We start from the raw sequence: 19156 nt of genomic DNA on the forward strand, positions 1-19156 counted from the left end.
ACCATGTTCTCCTGGAGTTTGTTATACAATGGAAAGGAGAAGCCAGGCATAGTCACACACGCATTCTAGATTTTAGGAGAGCGGATTTTAGTAAACTTAGAGAAATACTAGGGGTGATCCCATGGTCAGGAATACTAAAAGATAAGGGAGTTCAAGACGGATGGGACTTTCTCAAAAGGGAGGTACTGAAGGCACAATTTCAAACAGTTCCAATGAGGAAGAAAAATGGGAGGTGTCTCAAGAAACCAGGATGGATGACTAAAGCACTTTCAACTGAGCTAACTTGTAAACAGAACATGTATAAAAAATGGGGAAATCACCAAAGAGGAATTCAAACAAATAGCAAGCACATGTAGGGAAAAAGTCAGAAAGCTAAAGCGCAGAATGAACTCAGGCTTGCTAGAGAGGTTATGAACAATCAAAAGGGCTTTTTTGGATATGTCCGCAGCAAAAGGAAGAAGAAAGAAACGGTAGGGCCACTCTGTGGTAAAGATGGCAAAATGCTAACAGAAGACAGAGCAAAGGCAGAATTACTCAACATCTTCTTTGCCTCAGTGTTCTCAGAAAAGGAAAAGAGTGCTCAACCTGAGGATAATGGAGCAGAAGACAGAATAGGAGAATTTCAGCACAGAATAAGTAAAGAGATAGTAGAGGAATACCTTGTTAATCTAAATGAATTTAAGTCTCCAGGACCAGATGAACTTCATCCAAGGGAAAGAGCTGGCAAATGTAATATCGGAGCCACTGGTAATAATCTTTGAGAAGTCCTGGAGAACAGGAGAAGTGCCAGCAGATTGGAGGAGGGCAAACGTTGTCTCCATCTTCAAAAAGGGAAAAAAAGAGGATCCCAACGATTATCATCCAGTTAGTCTGACATCAATACCAGGAAAGATTCTAGAGCAGATCATTAAACAGAAAGTCTGTGAACATCTAGAAAGCAATGCCATAATCATAAAAGGTCAACACAGGTTTCAGAGAAAGAAGTCATGCCAGACAAACCTGATCTCTTTTTTTGATAAAATTACCAGCTTGTTAAATGAAGGGAATGCTGTGGATATAGTATATTTTGATTTCAGTAAGGCCTTTGACAAAGTTCCCCATGACATTCTTGCAAACATGCTTGTAAAATGTGGGCTAGACAAGGCAACTGTTACATGGATTTGTAATTGGTTGACTGACTGAAGCCAAAGGGTGCTCAACAATGGCTCCTTTTCATCCTGGAGAGAAGTGACCAGTGGGGTCCCAAAGGGCTCTGTCCTGGGCCGAGTGTTATTCAACATCTTTATCAATGACTTGGAGGACAAAATTGGGGGCATACTTATCAAATTTGCAGATGACACCAAATTAGGAGGAGTAGCTAATACCCCAAAGGACAAGATCAAAATTCAAAATGACCTGAATAGACTAGAAAGCTGGGCCAAAGCGAACAAAATGAAATTCAACACGGAGAAATGTAGGGTACTGCACTTAGGGCGGAAAAATAAAATGCAAAGCTATAGGATGGGTGACACCTGGCTGAATGAAACTACATGTGAAAGGGATCTGGGAGTCCAAGTAGACCACAAGGTGAACATGAGTAAACAGTGCGATGCAGAAGCTAAAAAGGCCAATGCAATTTTAGGCTGCATCAATAAAAGTATAGTGTCTAGATCAAGGGAAGTAATAGTGCCACTGTATTCTGCTCTGGTCAGGCCCCACCTGGAATATTGTGTCTAGTTCTGGGCACCACAATTTAAAAAGGATGTGGAGAAACTGGAGCATGTCCAAAGGAGAGCGACTAAAATGGTGAAGGGTCTGGAAGCCATGCCGTATGAGGAACGACTTAGGAAGCTGGGGATGTTTAGCCTGGAGAAGAGAAGGTTAAGAGGTGATATGATAGCCCTGTTTAAATATTTGGAAGTCATATTGAGGAGGGAGCAAGCTTGTTTTCTGCTGCTCCAGAGAACAGGACCTGGAACAAGGGATGCAAGCTACAGCAAAAGAGATTCCACTTCAACATTAGGAAGAATTTCCTGACAGTAAGGGCTGTTCGACAGTGGAACACACTCCCTCAGAGTGTAGTGGAATCTCCCTCCTTGGAGGTCTTTAAACAGAGGCTGGATGGCCATCTGTTGGGGCTGCTTTGATTTGGAATTCCTGCATGGCAGGGAGTTGGACTGGATGGCCCTTTGCGGTCTCTTCCAACTCTATTATTCTATGATTCTATGAAACAGTCCTTGGTGGAGTATAAAGCTCCACCAAGTGTAGCCTTATTTGGTCCCTCGCTCCATGCATGGGCCACTTACCCCCCTACCCCCAGGGCCAGTTAATTGCCAAGGAAGGTTGGGGGGGAGTAGGCAGTGTTTGGCAGTGTTAATACACTCATGTGCATATAGATGCCATTATCCTGCTGGACTACCAGAAGTCTCCAAAGAAGTCCAGAACAATGCCTAATTTGTGCATCCAGCTGTAGAAACACAGCCAACCACTGCTTGGTCACTCAATGGCCATAGGGGGCAACCAGGCAGCATGAAAGTAAGTGGTATGAGCAGGGAGCATTGGCGAACGAGGCACTGCATACCTGTATCTGCATCATGCCAATATATGTCACCCACAGGATTCAAGCCACAATATTTTGTGCTAAAGGCTGGCAACATGTAGCCCTAGATTTTTGTTTTTGTTTTTTTTCCCTCCCCAGGCAACTATTGTTCCTCTGGAGAAGAAGGAAAGTAAAGTGTTACAGACATACCTCAGTTAACAAAGCCTCTGGCGGTAAAGCTCCTTTTTACAAAAGCTTTTTATGCACTCATGCATGAATGCATGCCCAGCCTTCCTTTTCCTTCTTGTCCTCAGAAAACTCTGAAAAATGGGACAAAGTAGCCTATATTTCAGGATCTATCTGGAGGAACTTCAATTTAAAATCAGTCAGGTTTATGAGCCAGTGTAAAGCTGAAGTCATTTCTGCAGTCACAAGCAGAATTTTGATGTAAGGAAACCACCACAACTACCAGTTGCAGCCCTACACATGCACCCACATACTTGGGAGGTAGCATAGATAGTCTGTACACTCAGCACATGCTACATTTTAAAAGAAATAGTAAAAAAAAAACAGTACTTTTACTGTTGAGAATAGATAGATCATGGTACGATTACTTATGGCTTGTACTGTTTTCTTGCTGTCATTATTTGCCATCAAGTCAAATAATGGGCCCTGTCAATGAGAGACCTCAAGATCCCCAGTTGTCAACAGTCCTGACCGGGTCCTGCAAACTCTGAGCCATGGCTTCCTTTATCAAGTCAATCCACCCATAATACAGCTTTCCTCTTTTCCCACTGCCATCCACTTTTTCACTGTCATGTTTTCCAATGAGTCATATCATCTTGTGACATATTCTGTTTAGGGAAGAGAAAATCTGTCAGTTTTGTTTTCTCTAACATATCATTTTTTTTAATCTCAAGTTATTTCCATCCTTGCTAAGATTTTTTTTAATGTTGACAAATTCTTCAAAATATCCTGAAATAAAATCCTGCCCTCCTTCATCTGCACTGGCCAAATTCAATAGGTAGAGAGATTTCCAACACATTGCATCTGCCTGGTACAACAGATCCATGTTGTACTTGCTTGCTGTATAAGTGTTAAAGATGTGGAAACTCTCAGGGGGGAAAAAGCCACCCTATGTCAGCATTGCATAATTGTCGCTTGCTATTTGATGTTCTTTTGTTGCCTGTTTTATTGAATCATTTCCTGTACTGCTATGTATTTTATATGTATTATCCTACTAGACAGGCAGGCTAGCTCCAACAGGCCTCCCTGGAAGAAGTTTACCAATCCATTAAGAAGCCAACCCCTCCCTCCAGTCCATCTCCCCTGATCCAGGCCTCGGAGGTAAAGAAGAACTGCTGGCCCTCATCCCCTTCCCCACCACCACTCCCTTCTCCTTTTGTGTCATGTCTTTTGAGATTGTAAGCCTGAGGGCAGGGAACCATCCAATTAAAAAGATTGTATGTACAGTCCTGTGTAAACTTACAGCGCTTTATAAATAAAAGATAATAATAATAATAATAATAATAATAATAATAATAATAATAATAATTTCACTGGAATTTAAAGCCAGACTGTTTTGAGTGAAAAATTAGGGATGGGAACTATTCAAATGGATGGGAGGAATATTAAAAATATTCATAAAATGAGGGAGGAAACCATTTCTTGAATGCCAGGAAACTTTGATGAGAAGAATTCTAGACTAATAAGAACTTTTACTGTTCAGAATTATTATTCCATGCAAAATTTGCATGTGATTATTTTACACAGAATATACTTCTTCCCACCCAGAAAACAGTATTTTTGCCATTTCCTGTGCAAAAATATCAGATGTGGATTTTGAAAATAATTAAGTCTCAAATTACATTCTATGAAAATTGCATAGTTTGGGAAGATTTTCTGACAGTAAGAAGAAAACTGCTAAAATTATTTGTTTTTTTCCTTCCAGAAGGAAATTAATAAAGAATTATGTCCCTTTGAAACATTCAACGCTTTGAGGCTAAATGATGAATCTGTCAATTCTGGTTTTCTCATATTTTTCAGATTGCTAGTTCTTTCCACTTCAGATCTGAAAAACAAAAAATGTGAACGTTGAACAATTCTTATTGGGAAGAAACTGAAACCTAACTCTCACTCATCCTTAGCTTTGAGCGTGAATTCTGCATTTCACTGTAGCTAATGAATAATGCTGGCAAAATGCATGACATATGCTTCTTTTGCATTTAATAACTTTAATCCAGTAACAGCAGTAAAGACTGCAATCGACTAGTGATACCTCTTGGAAAGATTAGCACAAATAACATGCAATCTTGTATATCAGCAGATTTTTAAGTGGTTACATCTTTTGTATTAGAAATGGCGGGGGGGGGGGAGGAGTACTTCCCTTCTCACTCACCACTTAAACACAGTTGCTCAAGAAAGTGGTTTCAAAGTTTCTCTGAATAATGAAATAATGACCCAGAAAGCATCATGACAGTCTTACGAAATGACACAAACCTCAACGGGTTATGTACAGCCTGAGCGATATAAAGCCAGCTCAGTCAAGTAGAAGTCCCTTTGGGCCTGCAAGAGAAGCTTGTCTTTTCCAAATACGTTGAACACACAAGCCTAAGGCTGAATGCAGGATTGCTGATTGCAGGATTGCTATTCTGGTGCAGACAAGTTATGTACTGCTGATAGGGGAGGATTAATGGGTGGGTCTGTTCATCCGTTGCAATTAGAAACAACACTAGAACTATTCTGGGACTATTTCTATGGTAAGAACGTGAACTACAGCTTATCAGAGGCCAGCCACTCTTGGAGATCTTTATTTAAAAGAAGGTATATTATAAAAACAGCACAAACAATCTAGGATCAACAGAAGTGGTGCTATCCATGCTGCTCTTTTTTTTTCAAAGGAAAGGGTCATTTATTAACAGTCATGCTGCGGTTTTCTTAATGGGGAGGACTACAGAGTGAATTTTGCCATCATTTGGTGGGAACTCAGATTGCCTTGGTATTAATGACACAGCGGGCAACCAGATGTAAGACAAGATTTGTAAAGGCCAGGGCTTCAATAAGGTGGCATGGGTATGGATGGGTGGAGGGGGTGTTGTATACTGTCTCTTGCCTTAAATCTGGAATCAAACCTCAGCTGATACCAAGAGCCCACTGTAACACTCTGAGCTGCTTTGGAAAAACCTTGCCTGGAATATTGTGTGCAGAAGAGAAATATTGTGTTCAGAAGAGAAGAGAAATTTGGGAGTTGAGGATGGTTATCCTGGAAAAGAGAAGATTTAGAGGTGATACATTAACTACCTTCCAACATCTGAATAGTCAAATAATATTCAGATAATATTGTGTACAAAATTACTGTTTCCTGTGTACAAAATGCTGTCTTTGGGGACTTATTCTAAACAGAAATCACACGTAGAATGATTTTTGCCATCATTTGGTGAGATCTCATACTCTCATCTCAGCTGTTGTAGCCTTTCCCTATATGGAAAGTGCTGTGTCAATTTAAGCCCTATTCAGATTTGGGAGACCAAAGGTCTTCTATGGACTCCGTTTATGGACATATGAATGGGGTTTGAGAGGTCATTTAGGCCTGGGGGCAGAAAGTGTGGTTCTCTATGTGATGTTGGACCTCATCAAATCTAGCCAGGGCCAGCACAACCAAATTGCAGTCAATAATATCTGGAGGGTCACATGTCCCCCAACTCTGCTTTCAGATGTAAACACAAATGTTTTTGTGTTGTGTTATTTATTGTGACCCTGTGGCTAACACATGATGCTAACTAGGGCTTTTTTATACTACACAATTATAGCACTCTGATTTCACATTAACAATCATCCTGTTGAATCCTGGGGTTTGCAGTATAAAGGCTCTAGAGCTCTCTGAGAATTCTAAATGCCTTTGCCTAAACAGCAAATCCCAATTCCATAGGCTGTTGCCATGGTAATTAAAGCAGAATCATAGTGGTATAATTACTGTATGTAGCATGAAAGGGTAAGTGGAATGAGGGAGGAATCATACAACAGTTTTTCACAGTCCTCATGCAATGCTGGCAAAGTGTCACACTAGGAAGAACAAACCACTAAAGTACACACATGGTGCCATCCAATGAGGCCACAGAGTTTTCACACATAGATGCACAATTTATTTAGAGCTTTAACAACACATTCTCACCTTTTCAGAAAAGTTGGTTTTGAAGGGGCTGCTGCAAAACTTCTGCTCCCTATGGTAACTTGTTTTTAGTGCACTAGTGGAGAATTCCTTTGAGCCATATTCATATTTAGGTTCTCATGGGTCACATTCCAGTGGTGAAGTCAAAAGCAAAATTGAAGAACCCAAAATAACAGCATGTACCAGTAACTACTAAGCCTTAGGAGAAACATTTCAATTTTTTAATAATGGACAGAAAGATCATTATTAAAGGTAAGGACAGAGTCATAAAGAGATATAACCATGTAGGGAACATCTGATAGCCAGACTGGGACCCAAGATGGGTATGTTTCTACCATCCTGTTATACCACCCACATTTCTACTCACAATAGAAATGATTTTCATGTGCATTTTAAAAATCCTAAATAGCTTAGGTAGCTTCAGGACAACTGTCCTCCATATAATATTGCTCAGTGCAGATCATCTTTCAGAGGCCCTTCTCTGTACACCTGTAACCCCCAGTTGTTAGACACAGGATTATCCAAAAGAGAGCTTTTTCAGTGATGGCATCCAAACATGGCAATTCTTTCCCTTGACATGCCTCCCTAGCACCGTTATTACTTCTAGGCACCAGAAGAAGCTTCCCCTTATGAGCTTTCACTGATACCTGGAATCTGTTCTGGAAGCTGTTTGTTATTATTTTGATTGTTGCAATGTTCAACTTCCTGCACCAGGTGGTTTTTACAGTGGTTTCTTTATTACCTTTGCATGTGTATATTATTTTATATGGATTTATTTCATAAGCCAACTTGATAGCATTTGCTAAAAGCCAGGGGTTAAATCCAGCAAATTCAAACATAGAGAGCTCAACTATCCTACTATTTCCCCATGCTGAAGTGAGTGCAACACAAACTATGTGAGTAGTGCAACACATGAAATCCATGACTGTCTCTCCTAGTGTGATTTTTAAGCAAGTGTGTATAAAGATGCCTTGTTCTATAGTGTGGGTACCAGTTCCATGATCTAAGCTGTCACCTGCACAAGTACATACTGCCAAATATTTTATTCAAGATGATGCGATGAGACAGATACCTATTTTTCCCCAATGGGATTGAATTCAGATTTTAAAAAGTGGATATAAAGCAGGCAAATAGAGTAAGGCAAATGCACACATCCACGCCATTTCCTCCTTCAGTACACAGTTCCATCACCCAATAACTCCTTTACCTTCTGTACACAGTTCCATCACCCAACCTCACAGTTTTGATCCCGTTATTCCTGTTTTATAAGTTTGTAATTATATATCAAATATTAAAAATTTAAATCAGAGTTTTGAAAACTTATTTGGATTAAGCTCTGTTTTAAACCAATGTGCTGACTTCCTGAAACATGTTTTCTACCACTTTAGTAAAATATATGTATATTCATTTATGAACATGAACACAGAAGAAAGAGGTGGGGAGAATGTGTTTTTGCATTACAACTCCCATCATCTCTGTTTATGGTGGCCATGGTTATGGGGAGTTGGAATCCAACCACATTTAGAGGGCTATAAGATCCATATGCAAAGCTGAACTTTGTTTTCCAACATTATCAATTTGACTCCAGCAAAGGTGTGAAACTAAAATTTATCAAGCCAGGAGAATTTGAGCAAAAAGAATGATGGGAGCATTCCCAAAAGTTAACTAGCAAAGAAATGATGGGAGCATTCCTAAAAATTAACAAGCCCTTCAGCAAACAGTGTAAATATGCTCTTTTCAGAGGAATGTTTTCCATTAAGCAGCTGTCTGTCACACAAGTGAGGACCCAGTAACACCTGGACCTTCACTATAATAGCAAAAGCCATTGAAGAGGGAAAAATTACAGGAAGCAAAAGACTGCAACTGTTCCAAGAAAGCACCAAAATAAAAATCACTTACAGGTATTGTAGAAAAATAGTTTAATAAAAGGCATAAACTTCCAAGAAAATATCTGGATTGTATTGTAACAACATTATTTGGCAAAATTACACAGAAATATACATGTTTCTGGGATCAATATACATAATTTCATTTGACACATCTTACTATACAGGTTGAGTATCCCTTATTCAGAACTCCAAAATACTCCAAAAATCAAAATTCTTCACATGCCTGGCTCAGATAGTGACACCTTTGCTTTCGGATGGTTTAGTGTACACAGATTTTGTTTCATGCACAAAATTATTAAAAATATTATGTATAAAATTACCTTCAGGCTATGTGCATAAGGTGTATACAAAAGATAAATGAATTTCATGTTTAGACTTGGGTGCCATCTCCAAGATATCTCATTATGTATGTGCAAGTATTCCAAAATCCAAAAAAATAATAATCCAAAATTCAGAGTACTTCTGGTCCCAAGCATTTCAGACAAAGGAGATTCAACCTGTACTTTGTTCAGTCTATATAGATTTTGATCTGAAAGGAAAACACAACACCCTCCCTACAGCTATGAAGCATCCTACAGTCATTTCCAGCTTTCCTTGATTTGTTCCAAATTCATACTACTCAAAGGCACAATTCACCAGCATGTTCTCCTGGAAACTCACCATTAAAAGGAACGTTGTTATGCAGTTTCCCTTCATTTCAGTAGAGCTTTACAATTCATTGTGCCCAAGGTTTGGACTGCCACATGGCAAGATTAAACTAAAAGATGGGAGCTTTCAAAGGGTGTTTGAAAAAGGTTAGTGCATCTGAAAGGAGGGATGGGATTAGTGATAATTGTTGAGTTTATGTGGATTTCACACACTGGCATGACCTTGACCATTTTTTTAAAAAAAACACCATGGTAAGTTAAGGCAAACACCAATACCACGTATTTAAAAGTGAAAGGACCTCAAGGCCAAATGGGCATTTCTCAAAGGAAACACTTATAGGTACCATTTCAATATTGGCATCAACTTGCTTAACAATAAATCAGTACCAGGGAATCCGGAAAGGGAGAGTCTGCAGTGGGTTCTTACCAGATCACATGACAGATACTTTCATTATATTTCTGTACTTCTGCCTCTCCAGTTAGTTGTTGTTCCATGCCTGAAGTCATTTTCAACTTATGGTGACCCCAAGATAAATCTAACATGGGGTTTCTTGACAAAATTTGTTCAGAGGGGATTTGCCATTGCCTTTCTCTGAGTCTCAGAGAGTATGACTTGCCCAAGATCACCCTGTGGGTTTCCAAGGCCAAGCAGGGATTCAAAGCCTGGCCTCCTGATGCAATGAAACTATTATATCACACAAGACTCCAGTAGGGTGTTTTGTGAATTCAGCAAACCCAAGTTCTTTTAAAAATATGATATGCTGCAACTGTTGTGAAACTGCAACTGGTTATCAGGCAGCTGGCTAACAGAAAATCTGAACATCCCATTCTTGTGCTGCTGGTTCATGGTTTAATACTGAAATGGAAATCTGGGAAACAATACTCCAAAAACTGTGTTGTGATTTTTTTTACAACATATGGACTACACCATTCACACTGCAGTTTCAACTAGATAAAGTAGCAGGGACCACTGCATGCACTTTGCAGGTATGAGAAAGTTCTGGCAAAAAGCCCTATGTAGATATACACTTCGGTAACTAATAATTTCCCCCAACACCTTATTACCACTATTTTGCTCTGCATTTGCACACCATAAAAAGGCAGCTATTTGGGAAGTGTTTGAATTGATCAACTGTGAAATAAATTTTAGCTAGAGAAGAAGGAGGGCACAAGTTTGACCGTCATCCAAAAATCAGATACAAAGGTATGGTATCACAAAATAGTATGTCTCACTTCACAAACATAGTGCTACGATTACACTTGAACTGCCATGGCAACATGGGATCTGCAGTGCAGGGAGGGTCACTTAGAATTCTCAGAGATTAGTAGTACCTTAACAAACTACAAAGCCCAGAATTCCATGGGATGTTGGAACTGCATAACATGAAAGGGCCTTTTGGAAAAACCATGAGTTAAGCACTCACCAATGTACTATGCAGATGCCATTTTGATTAAATGCTCTTATGTGCATCTGGCCAGATATGTGTAGTTTTACCTATACTGTCCTAGCCAGATGTACATGCTTCTGGTGTGCTAATCCTGCACATATACTAACCAGTTGCCCAGAAACCATAAGCCCAGCTGAGGCAAACTCATTATCTAATTAAGTCAGGCCAGAGCCTTGCCCCAACTACAAGTGACCCAATGAATCAATGGGAATTTGCTGAGTAAATAGTTCTGTTAAGTTCAACTTAAACAACTGATCCATTGAGGTGGCACTAACAACTGGATTTTGCCTTATGAAGGAGAAATGTTTCCACACCAATTCTATCTCCAATTTCTTCTCAAATCTTTTTGTCCCTCTTCTGTATTTCTGAGTTTTCTCAAACCATAGTTTTCTGTTACATCTGAACTATGAAACTGTGATTTAGAAGTGCCAGAGGTACTGAATTCAGGGGCTGTTTCACATAATACAATTATAGTGTTGTGATTCCACATTAATTGCCATTGTTCCATTCTATGGAATCCTGGAATTTGTCACTTAGGAAGGGATATTCAAAATTCTTGGCAAGAGAATTAAATCGCCTTATACTACAGAATCCCAGATTCTACAGAATGTAGCCACAACAGTTAAGGTGGAATCATAATGTTATAATCGTGTAAAGTAAATGGGTCCCTGGTGTGAAAGAGAAAGGGAGGAGAAAGCATGTGTATAGAACGCTTGATTTTACTTTAATAAACCATGGCTTAGTGGAACAAGGCAGTTGTGCCTAACCTGGGCTACCCATGGTGCATCGAAAACAGAGCTGCATGGAACAATAACATGGGTAAATTATCAGACTTTGGCTGGCATCAAGCTCTCCAAACCTATCTCTATATATGGCAAATGAAAACCATAACTAGTCAGTGGCTTTCATTAAAGAAATTAAGAAAAAGGACACACAAACACACACACATTTTCTAAAACAGTTTTCATTTTATAATCAACTTTCTTTTACATGAACAGAAACACACCAGTATTTTGTGCGAAAAAATATTTTAAATAAATTTTGCTTGTTTTTTTAAAATCTTTGTACATTCTGATATACATATGTAACAAGGTTTATGGCACTATAATCAGAATCAAAAAGGGAAAAATAATTGCTTTTGTTGTATTCCTACTTCTAAATCAAGCCAGCCACCTTTGCATTATTTTAATATTATTATTATTATTATTATTATTATTATTATTATTATTATTGGGCAGCCAGCTGTAACTGGTTTCAATACTCAAAATAAAGAACTCTTCTCATCCTTCAAACTATTATTGCACAAGAAGCCAGTAAAGGCATATGGCATAAAATAGTCAAGTCCCTTGGTGTTAAAATTCCTATTCCACCCTCATCCCCAAATAGAAAAAACAGTACTGGAAGATGAAACACAGCAAATAAAAAGATTTTCTCTAGTCAGGAGGGTGAGAAAGTGATTTGCAGATAGTTTTAGCTGCTCTGACCTTCTTTGCACCAGCAAGCATTTTGCTTAGGTTCTCTTTAGCAAAGCCTTTGCAGTCTCAAGGCCTATGGATTTTGTTGTCTTTTTGCTTTTATTTTGGCTGGTTGTGTTTTTTTAAAAAACATAACTGTTTTCGGTCTATGAACCCGCACAGACTACTTAGTCATAATCTCTACAAGTAGCTGAATCACCAAAAAGGAAATAAAAATATATAGTGTCCACTTTTTCTCTCACACGCATGTAGATTTCAAAAACTGATTTTCTTTTTAAGCATCTCTTCTTCCATTTCCCCCCAAAAATGGACTGACAATAGCATTCACTTCAACATGTGTGAAGTCCTTCTATTTTTATAATCTTTCCTTCAAAAAGGTTGTCATCTAGAGTTTGACTTAAAACAATCCCTCCCCAATAAAGCTACAAAAACCCCAACCACCCCAGGCTCCCAATTTGTGTCAAAAATATGATAGTCTCTCACATGCTTCTTTACCATCACACAACAGTCTCAACCCCAATTAGCTTTGGTGTAAGGATTCGGGGTGTGACTCCATTGTTCAGATCTTCTTCAAACTCCAGTAACTGCCCCATGAAATTAAGATTAGGAGAAATGATTGGTCGCTTGCCTTTCACAAACTTATAGGCATCAGTCATGGTCATCCGTGTGTGCTTCATAAGGTAAGCAATGACTATGGTGGCAGAGCGGGAGACGCCAGCCTGGCAGTGGATAAGGAGACCTTTCCCACACTGGTGAGCTTCCTCTGCAAAGAACAGAAAAGAGGTTTGAACATTCACTTAAAGGCATAACCTCACAATGTAGCATCCCACAAAATGCCTAATTTAGAGGGATGAAGAGGGACAAGGGAATGCTGGCTCACACATAACATTGGGCTGTGATTTATTGCAAGGGTGAGCAACTGTGGCCTTCCAGATGTTGTTAGATGTTGCAAATTCCATAATATCACACCAGTGATTCTGCTGGATAGGGCTGCTGGTTATCACACTCCAAAAACATTTGGAGAACTATTTTATTCATTCATTCATTTCATTTCATTTGTATGCTGCCCTTCTGCCAGAAGGCATCCAAGCTTGCCTTTGACAAACTTATAGGCAAATTTATAGACTACAGTTGCCCACTCTGGTCAGAGCTTGAAAAAACATACTTTAAAAAAAATCCACTACTTTTCAAAGTACTTTGCATAATTCTCTTCTCTTTCACGTGGCCAGGAAGAGGAATAAACCATGATTCAGTTTCTTTCCCCCCACTTTTTGGTTTGCCATTATGTAGAAACCAGCAACCCTGCTTTACATTTCAGTCTCCTCAAGCCATGGACATCAAGCTCTCTGATTTTCCTTTGAGAAATTCTATAATCTTGCCTAGTTTTCCTGGTGATCAAGAATCCATTCACACCTATCCTCCATTTCTAGACTGACAATTCCTGTACATTATAAAATTGTCACTGACAAGGGAAATGTATATTATGTATGCATGTGGTTTATATCTTTTATACTAAAACAAACCCCTTGAATTTAATATGTATAATAACATCAACTATTTGGCCCCTTTACTAAACATCATAGAAAGTGTTCACAAATGAACTTCAATAGATTTTGCATGCTCTCAAGTCTGTATGCACAATCTCTGAGTGATGTGAGATGTTATAACTATACATACTAGCCAGAGTACACATTGGCTATTCAAGTGGCATACTGACCAGAAAGTTTATGGAAGGACAGGTTGCTTACCTGTAACTGTAGTTCTTCGAGAGGTCATCTGCGAATCCACACAAATGGGTTATTCTGTGCTTGCACAGCATTTCCGGATCCTACTGGAATTGCTAGGGAAGACTTTTTGGCAGTAGCTGCGCCCACCCTCTATATAGACAGGGCAACTTCCCGCCCTTTCTCAGTTCCAAAAAGGTCTGCCATAAGAGCAGACAAGGAAGAGAGAAGGACACGACAGAGGGGAGGATGGACAGGATTTGTGTGGATTCGCAGATGACCACTCGAAGAACTACAGTTACAGGTAAACAACCTGTCCTCCTCCTTCATGGTCTCTGCCAAGGACAGAAATCGGTTAGACTGGCAAGCTTGTTCCTCTGTGGAGGAGGGAGTGTCCTGGTAATAAATAAATATTAAACCAGAAAAGCAGTGTGATTGTCAGTTATTTGACAGGTGCCAACTAGCCTTAATGCATGCCGGAAAGGAAAACAGCTCTGCCAAGGGCTGCTTCACATCGGTGTCTGGTATCAAGTTTGTAGTGCTTGATAAAGGTCAGAGGTTGTGACCAAACCACAGCCTTGCAAATGTCCTCCAAGGGAATTATTGGAGATGAAGGCTGAAGATGAAGCTACTGCCCTGGTGGAATGGGCTCAAATTCGAGCAGGCGGAGTCTTTCCAAAATTCTCATAGGAGAGGAGGATTGTGGAAGTCGCCCATTTAGAGAAATGTTGAGGTGTGATTGGAAGCCCGATTCGGGGTTGGAATAGCAGATGTAAAGTCTGGGAGAATGACAAGAGGATGAAGTCCTGTCGAGATAGAAGGTTAGCGCCCACCTGACATCAAGCAAGTGGAGCCGGCGCTCGATAATAACGGTCGGGTTCGGGGCTAGCATTGGGAGAATGATGTCTTGACTGAGATGAAAGGTGGACACAACCTTTGGCAGAAAGGAAATGTCCGGGCAGAGGACAACCTTGTCCTTAAAAGATTTCAAATATGGAGAGTCTGTACAGAGGGCATAGAGTTCACTGGGCCGGCGTGCTATGATGGCTACCAAGAAAGCTGTCTTCCAGGTGAGAAGCCTGAGGTCACAGGAAGCCAGAGGTTCAAAAGATGAGGTAGCGAGTGCTGCTAAGACAAGCTGGAGGTCCCAAGCCAGGATTGGGATCACTGCTGGTGGTCTTAGGTTGGCAAGGCCTCTGAAAAAATTCTTCACAAGTGGGTCAGTGAAGAAGGATGGCCAGCCGGAGAACTGATGTGGAAATAAGCACCCCGAAGATCTAAGGTGGTGAACCAGTCTGACTCCTAGTGGAGAGGCAAGATGGAGGCCAAGGTTACCATATGGAAATGCTTATAGGCAATGAAAGAGTTGAGAAAATGCAAGTCCAGGATGGGACGGAGGCCGCCTGTGGCTTTAGAGACAATGAAATATCTGGAGAAAAGACAATGTCGGGTCCGGGATGGGCTCGATGGCCCCTTTTTTAATCAAAGAGCACACTTCGTCGTGAAGGGTGTCTGAGGGGGGAATGGTGAGAATGATACCCCTTTGGGGAGGGGATTGAAGCTCCAGGGCATAACCCCTACAGATGATGGAAAACATCCAGGAGTCGGATGTTATGGAGGCCCAAGAGTGGTGGAAGTGGGCCAGGCAGTCCCCAAAGGGAGTTGACAGAACAAAGTGCGCTGGGGAGCTTCAGAAGCGGTGCTTGCCTTGTTCTGCATCCTTCTTGTGGAAGGGTTGCTTGTATTTCTGTTTTTGTTGTTTCCCTTGTTGTTGGGGAGGAAAGTGCTGTTGTTGGTAGTCCGAAGATTGGATGGATCTACCGAGGTTGGGGGGGGGGGGTAGGGAGGTCTTTGCCATCCCAAACGGCGTTGAGAGAAAGGAGGGTGAGAAGTCAAGAAAGAAGACATATTGTATTTATGGGCTGTGTTCTTCATTTTGTTCTGGAAGTCCAACTTTTCATCAGTTTCCTTATGGAAGTGTCCCGTGGTGTCGAAGGGAAGCTCTTTGATGGCCTGTTTGGCTTGAGGCGACAGATCCGAAGATCTTAGCCAGGCGTGATGTCGGAGGGCCAGGGCGCCCGAGAGTTTTGGGGAAGTACAGTCAGCCGATGTCGGGCCACCGAAATTTGGTGTGAGGCCAGTACATGAGCTTCTGCATGGATGGCCATGGCTGTCCATTTCTTGTCCTCAGGGAGGTCTTTGTACAAGAGAAATGCTTTCTCCCAAAGCTGCTGTTGGTAGGCAGCCATACACGCTGAGTAGTTCTGGATTTTGAGGTCCAGGACTGCGGAGGTGTAGGATTTCCGTGCTATGGTGTCGAACTTACAATCCTTGTCATTGGGGGTCCGAGATGTCATCGGGGCCGAACAGACCTGGGAGGCTTCCACAATCGCCGAATTCAGGAAGGGATGTTCAAACAGCCAAATCTCTTCCGAGGGTGTGATATGGTACAAATTGTCAAGTTTCTTGGTGGAAGGTTGGGCCATGGACAGAGTGGGCCAAGAGCTCTTTGCAATTATGGACATAGATGGCAGGAATGCAATGGAGGTCAGAGTTGGGACCTTGTCCCAAACCCTCTCATCAATTGGGTCAAGAGCTTGAGAGTCTGCATGAAGAACTTCAATGTTCAGGGCTTTGACCATCCGGATCATTTGTTCTGAAAAATAAAAAATGTCATCCGAAGGAGAGGGGGCATCGAGAAAGGTGAGAGACTGAGACTGCTGAGCATGTGTGTAGTCGAAGACAGAGTGGTCTGCGGATTCAGCGGAAGCTGACCTGGTCCTAGTGCGAGCCGATAGGGCCTGGGTGGTTACCGGTACCAGCAACAAGGGGCGCACTTGCAAGGAGAAAGCAAAAGTTGACTGTATGGGTTGGACTGGTTCCACTCAGGAAGCCGAGGAGAGGCGAGATCAAAGTGGACCGGATGCAGCAGATGACCTTGGAGGAGGCAAGAGAAGTTCAGTTGGTTGCAAGGTTGAAAAAAATAGCCTCCACAGACTTCTGAAGGGTCTAGAGGCAAAAAATAAGTGCCTGTAGGCCTCATACAGACATGCCAAAATAAACTGCTTCGGGTCACTTTGGAGGTGTGCTGTTTAAATGCTGCATGTGTCCTAAGAGTCTGGAAGCCGCTCCAAAGCTACAATCCAGTTCTAAGGACTGGAGCACAGCTTTGGCGCAGCTTTCGGAGTCTTAGGACACGTGCTTCATTTAGCCAGCATACTTCCAAAGTGACCTGAAGCACCTTTATTTTGGCAGTCTGTATGGGGCCAGTAGCTTGATCAAAAACAACATCCCATCTGGGGGGCTCAGCAAGGACAGAGGATGTGTCATAGTCCTGTTCGTCCTCAAAACAAATGACCTCTGAAGTCTGAGAGAGATGGTCCAGTATCACCACTTGGGTGAAAGGAGCAGCTTCCTCCTCACCCTCTGAGAGTTGGTAGGGTTCAGACAAGGAATGCAGAAAGGTGGCTGTGTCTGGTCGGGCCTGGGAGTCAGGACGAGGAGACAGCTGAGGTTGAGGCACTGGCTGGGCACATGATACTGAGCCCAGTTCGGTGTCGACGGGCTGGGCGGGCACATTGGTAAGGAACCGGCGGTTGGAGTCCAAGCAGGGACAGGACTTTTTCCTGGAGTGATGGGATGAGTCTTTGGACTTGTCCCGAGACTTGTGTTTCTTTTTCTCCGGTTTGGAGGAGTCTGAGGACTTCTTCCTCTTTGGTGAGGATGGGTGGCCAGCCACATCCTGGTCTATGAACCTCCGTTTGTCTGGGGTTGGTGACCCAGAAATTTCCGAAGAGGGTTTGCCCTCGGCAGCAGTAGCCTTGGCAGGGACCCCTGAGGCCAAAGACGCAAGCTTGCCCTTGGCAGCAGTAGCCTTGGCAGAGGCTCTAGAGGTGGAGGGAGGCTTGAAAATTTGCACATAGAGCATGGATCTAAGGTGCATCTCTCTATTTTTCCTGGCCTGCGGTGTGAAGGCCATACAGCGAGGGCAGGAAGCAGGACGTGGCCCTTGCCCAGGCAGAAGAGGCACAAGGAGTGTCCTTCCAGTGCCGGGATATTTGTCCCACATTCAGTGCACTTTTTAAAAGAGTGTCCAGACATCTTTAGACCAAAGCCAAGGGATGAAGAGAGAGATTTGTCAACAAGTCCGAGTATTATCGTTAGTCAGAGTCCAAAACCAAGTCCAAATCACAATCCAAAGAGTAGTCAGACCCAAACGAAGTCAGAGCAAACGCAGGAAACGAAAGCAAAAGCTAAGGAAGGAGCGATTCTAAGCGAGGTTCCTAAGCTGCTCACGCGGCAGACAAAAGGAATTGAGAAAGGGTGAGAAGACATCCTACCTATATAGAGGGTGGGCGGAGTTACCACCAAAAAGCCTTCCCTAGCGATTCCAGTAGGATCTGGAAATGCTGCGCAGGCACAGAATAACCCATTTGTGTGCTTCACAGAGACCACGAAGAAGAATATATAGTTATGGTATCAGTATCATTTACAGACTCTACATATGGATCAATATACAAACACCAATTATAGTGTATTCTGTTTCTGTACAGTAGTCATAGTGTCTAGGTAATGGGCAAAGTGGCCTATGGTTAGTGCACATTCTCCATGAAGAATGTAACCTCTGCAACAAAATACAGACTCACTGTATAATAAGATTATCTAAAAATCAGTGTAAGTTACAAATGGAATCTGCAGCAAAATGTTGCAATGTGGAGTGCTCCAGTTCAGGGGTGTGTACTAGTACAGATGCACATATATAAACATACCCTCTATCAGGGTGAGCAGATGTCCTAACTGCAAAAGAGGACAAGGAACTGTAAAATGTAGGACATCAAGAAAAATGCAGAACATTGCAAAATTAAAATCCCCGAAAACACTCATATTAATATAAATTAATGCTTCTTAACCATGTTCCAAATGGAGGACATTTTAGAATTCCTCCTGGACAGAAGGCTAAAATGTAGGACATGTCTGGGAAAAGGAGGGCATCTGGTCACCCTGCCCTCTATGGAAGCATGCACCAGCTTTAACAAGAAAAATAGGAGATGAGTCACATGGTCAATAAAATCAAGATGGGCTAAATTAAGATGGCAGAAATATTAAATCTACTCTATGCTACAGGCATTAAAGTTCTCCCAACCTACTCTTTTCCAAATTCCTATCCATAGCTCTTCTGGTGTGGGAAGAAGAATTACTTACTCAATGCTTAAATTAAACTGGGGTAGCAACTTGTGACTCTCCAGATTGTGTGGACTGCAATTTTCTTCATCTCTCCATCAGTGGC

At 41.6% G+C, this 19156-nt stretch overlaps 1 protein-coding gene across 1 annotated transcript in view; it reads right to left on the bottom strand.

The window, feature by feature from the left end:
* Positions 1-8623: 8623 nt before the first annotated feature.
* The window catches only part of DUSP10 (dual specificity phosphatase 10), a 64621-nt gene continuing 54088 nt past the window's right edge, over positions 8624-19156 (bottom strand). Inside the window, exon 4 of the mRNA XM_089529372.1 lies at positions 8624-12908. Coding sequence (XP_089385498.1) covers positions 12643-12908 — 266 coding nt within the window. The 3' untranslated portion in view covers positions 8624-12642. The remainder of the gene's footprint in view (positions 12909-19156) is intronic.

The sequence above is a fragment of the Sceloporus occidentalis genome, unplaced genomic scaffold, assembly GCF_023333645.1.
Source record: "Sceloporus occidentalis isolate IW3139 unplaced genomic scaffold, rSceOcc1.0.p SCAF_6, whole genome shotgun sequence".
Lineage (NCBI taxonomy): Eukaryota > Metazoa > Chordata > Lepidosauria > Squamata > Phrynosomatidae > Sceloporus > Sceloporus occidentalis.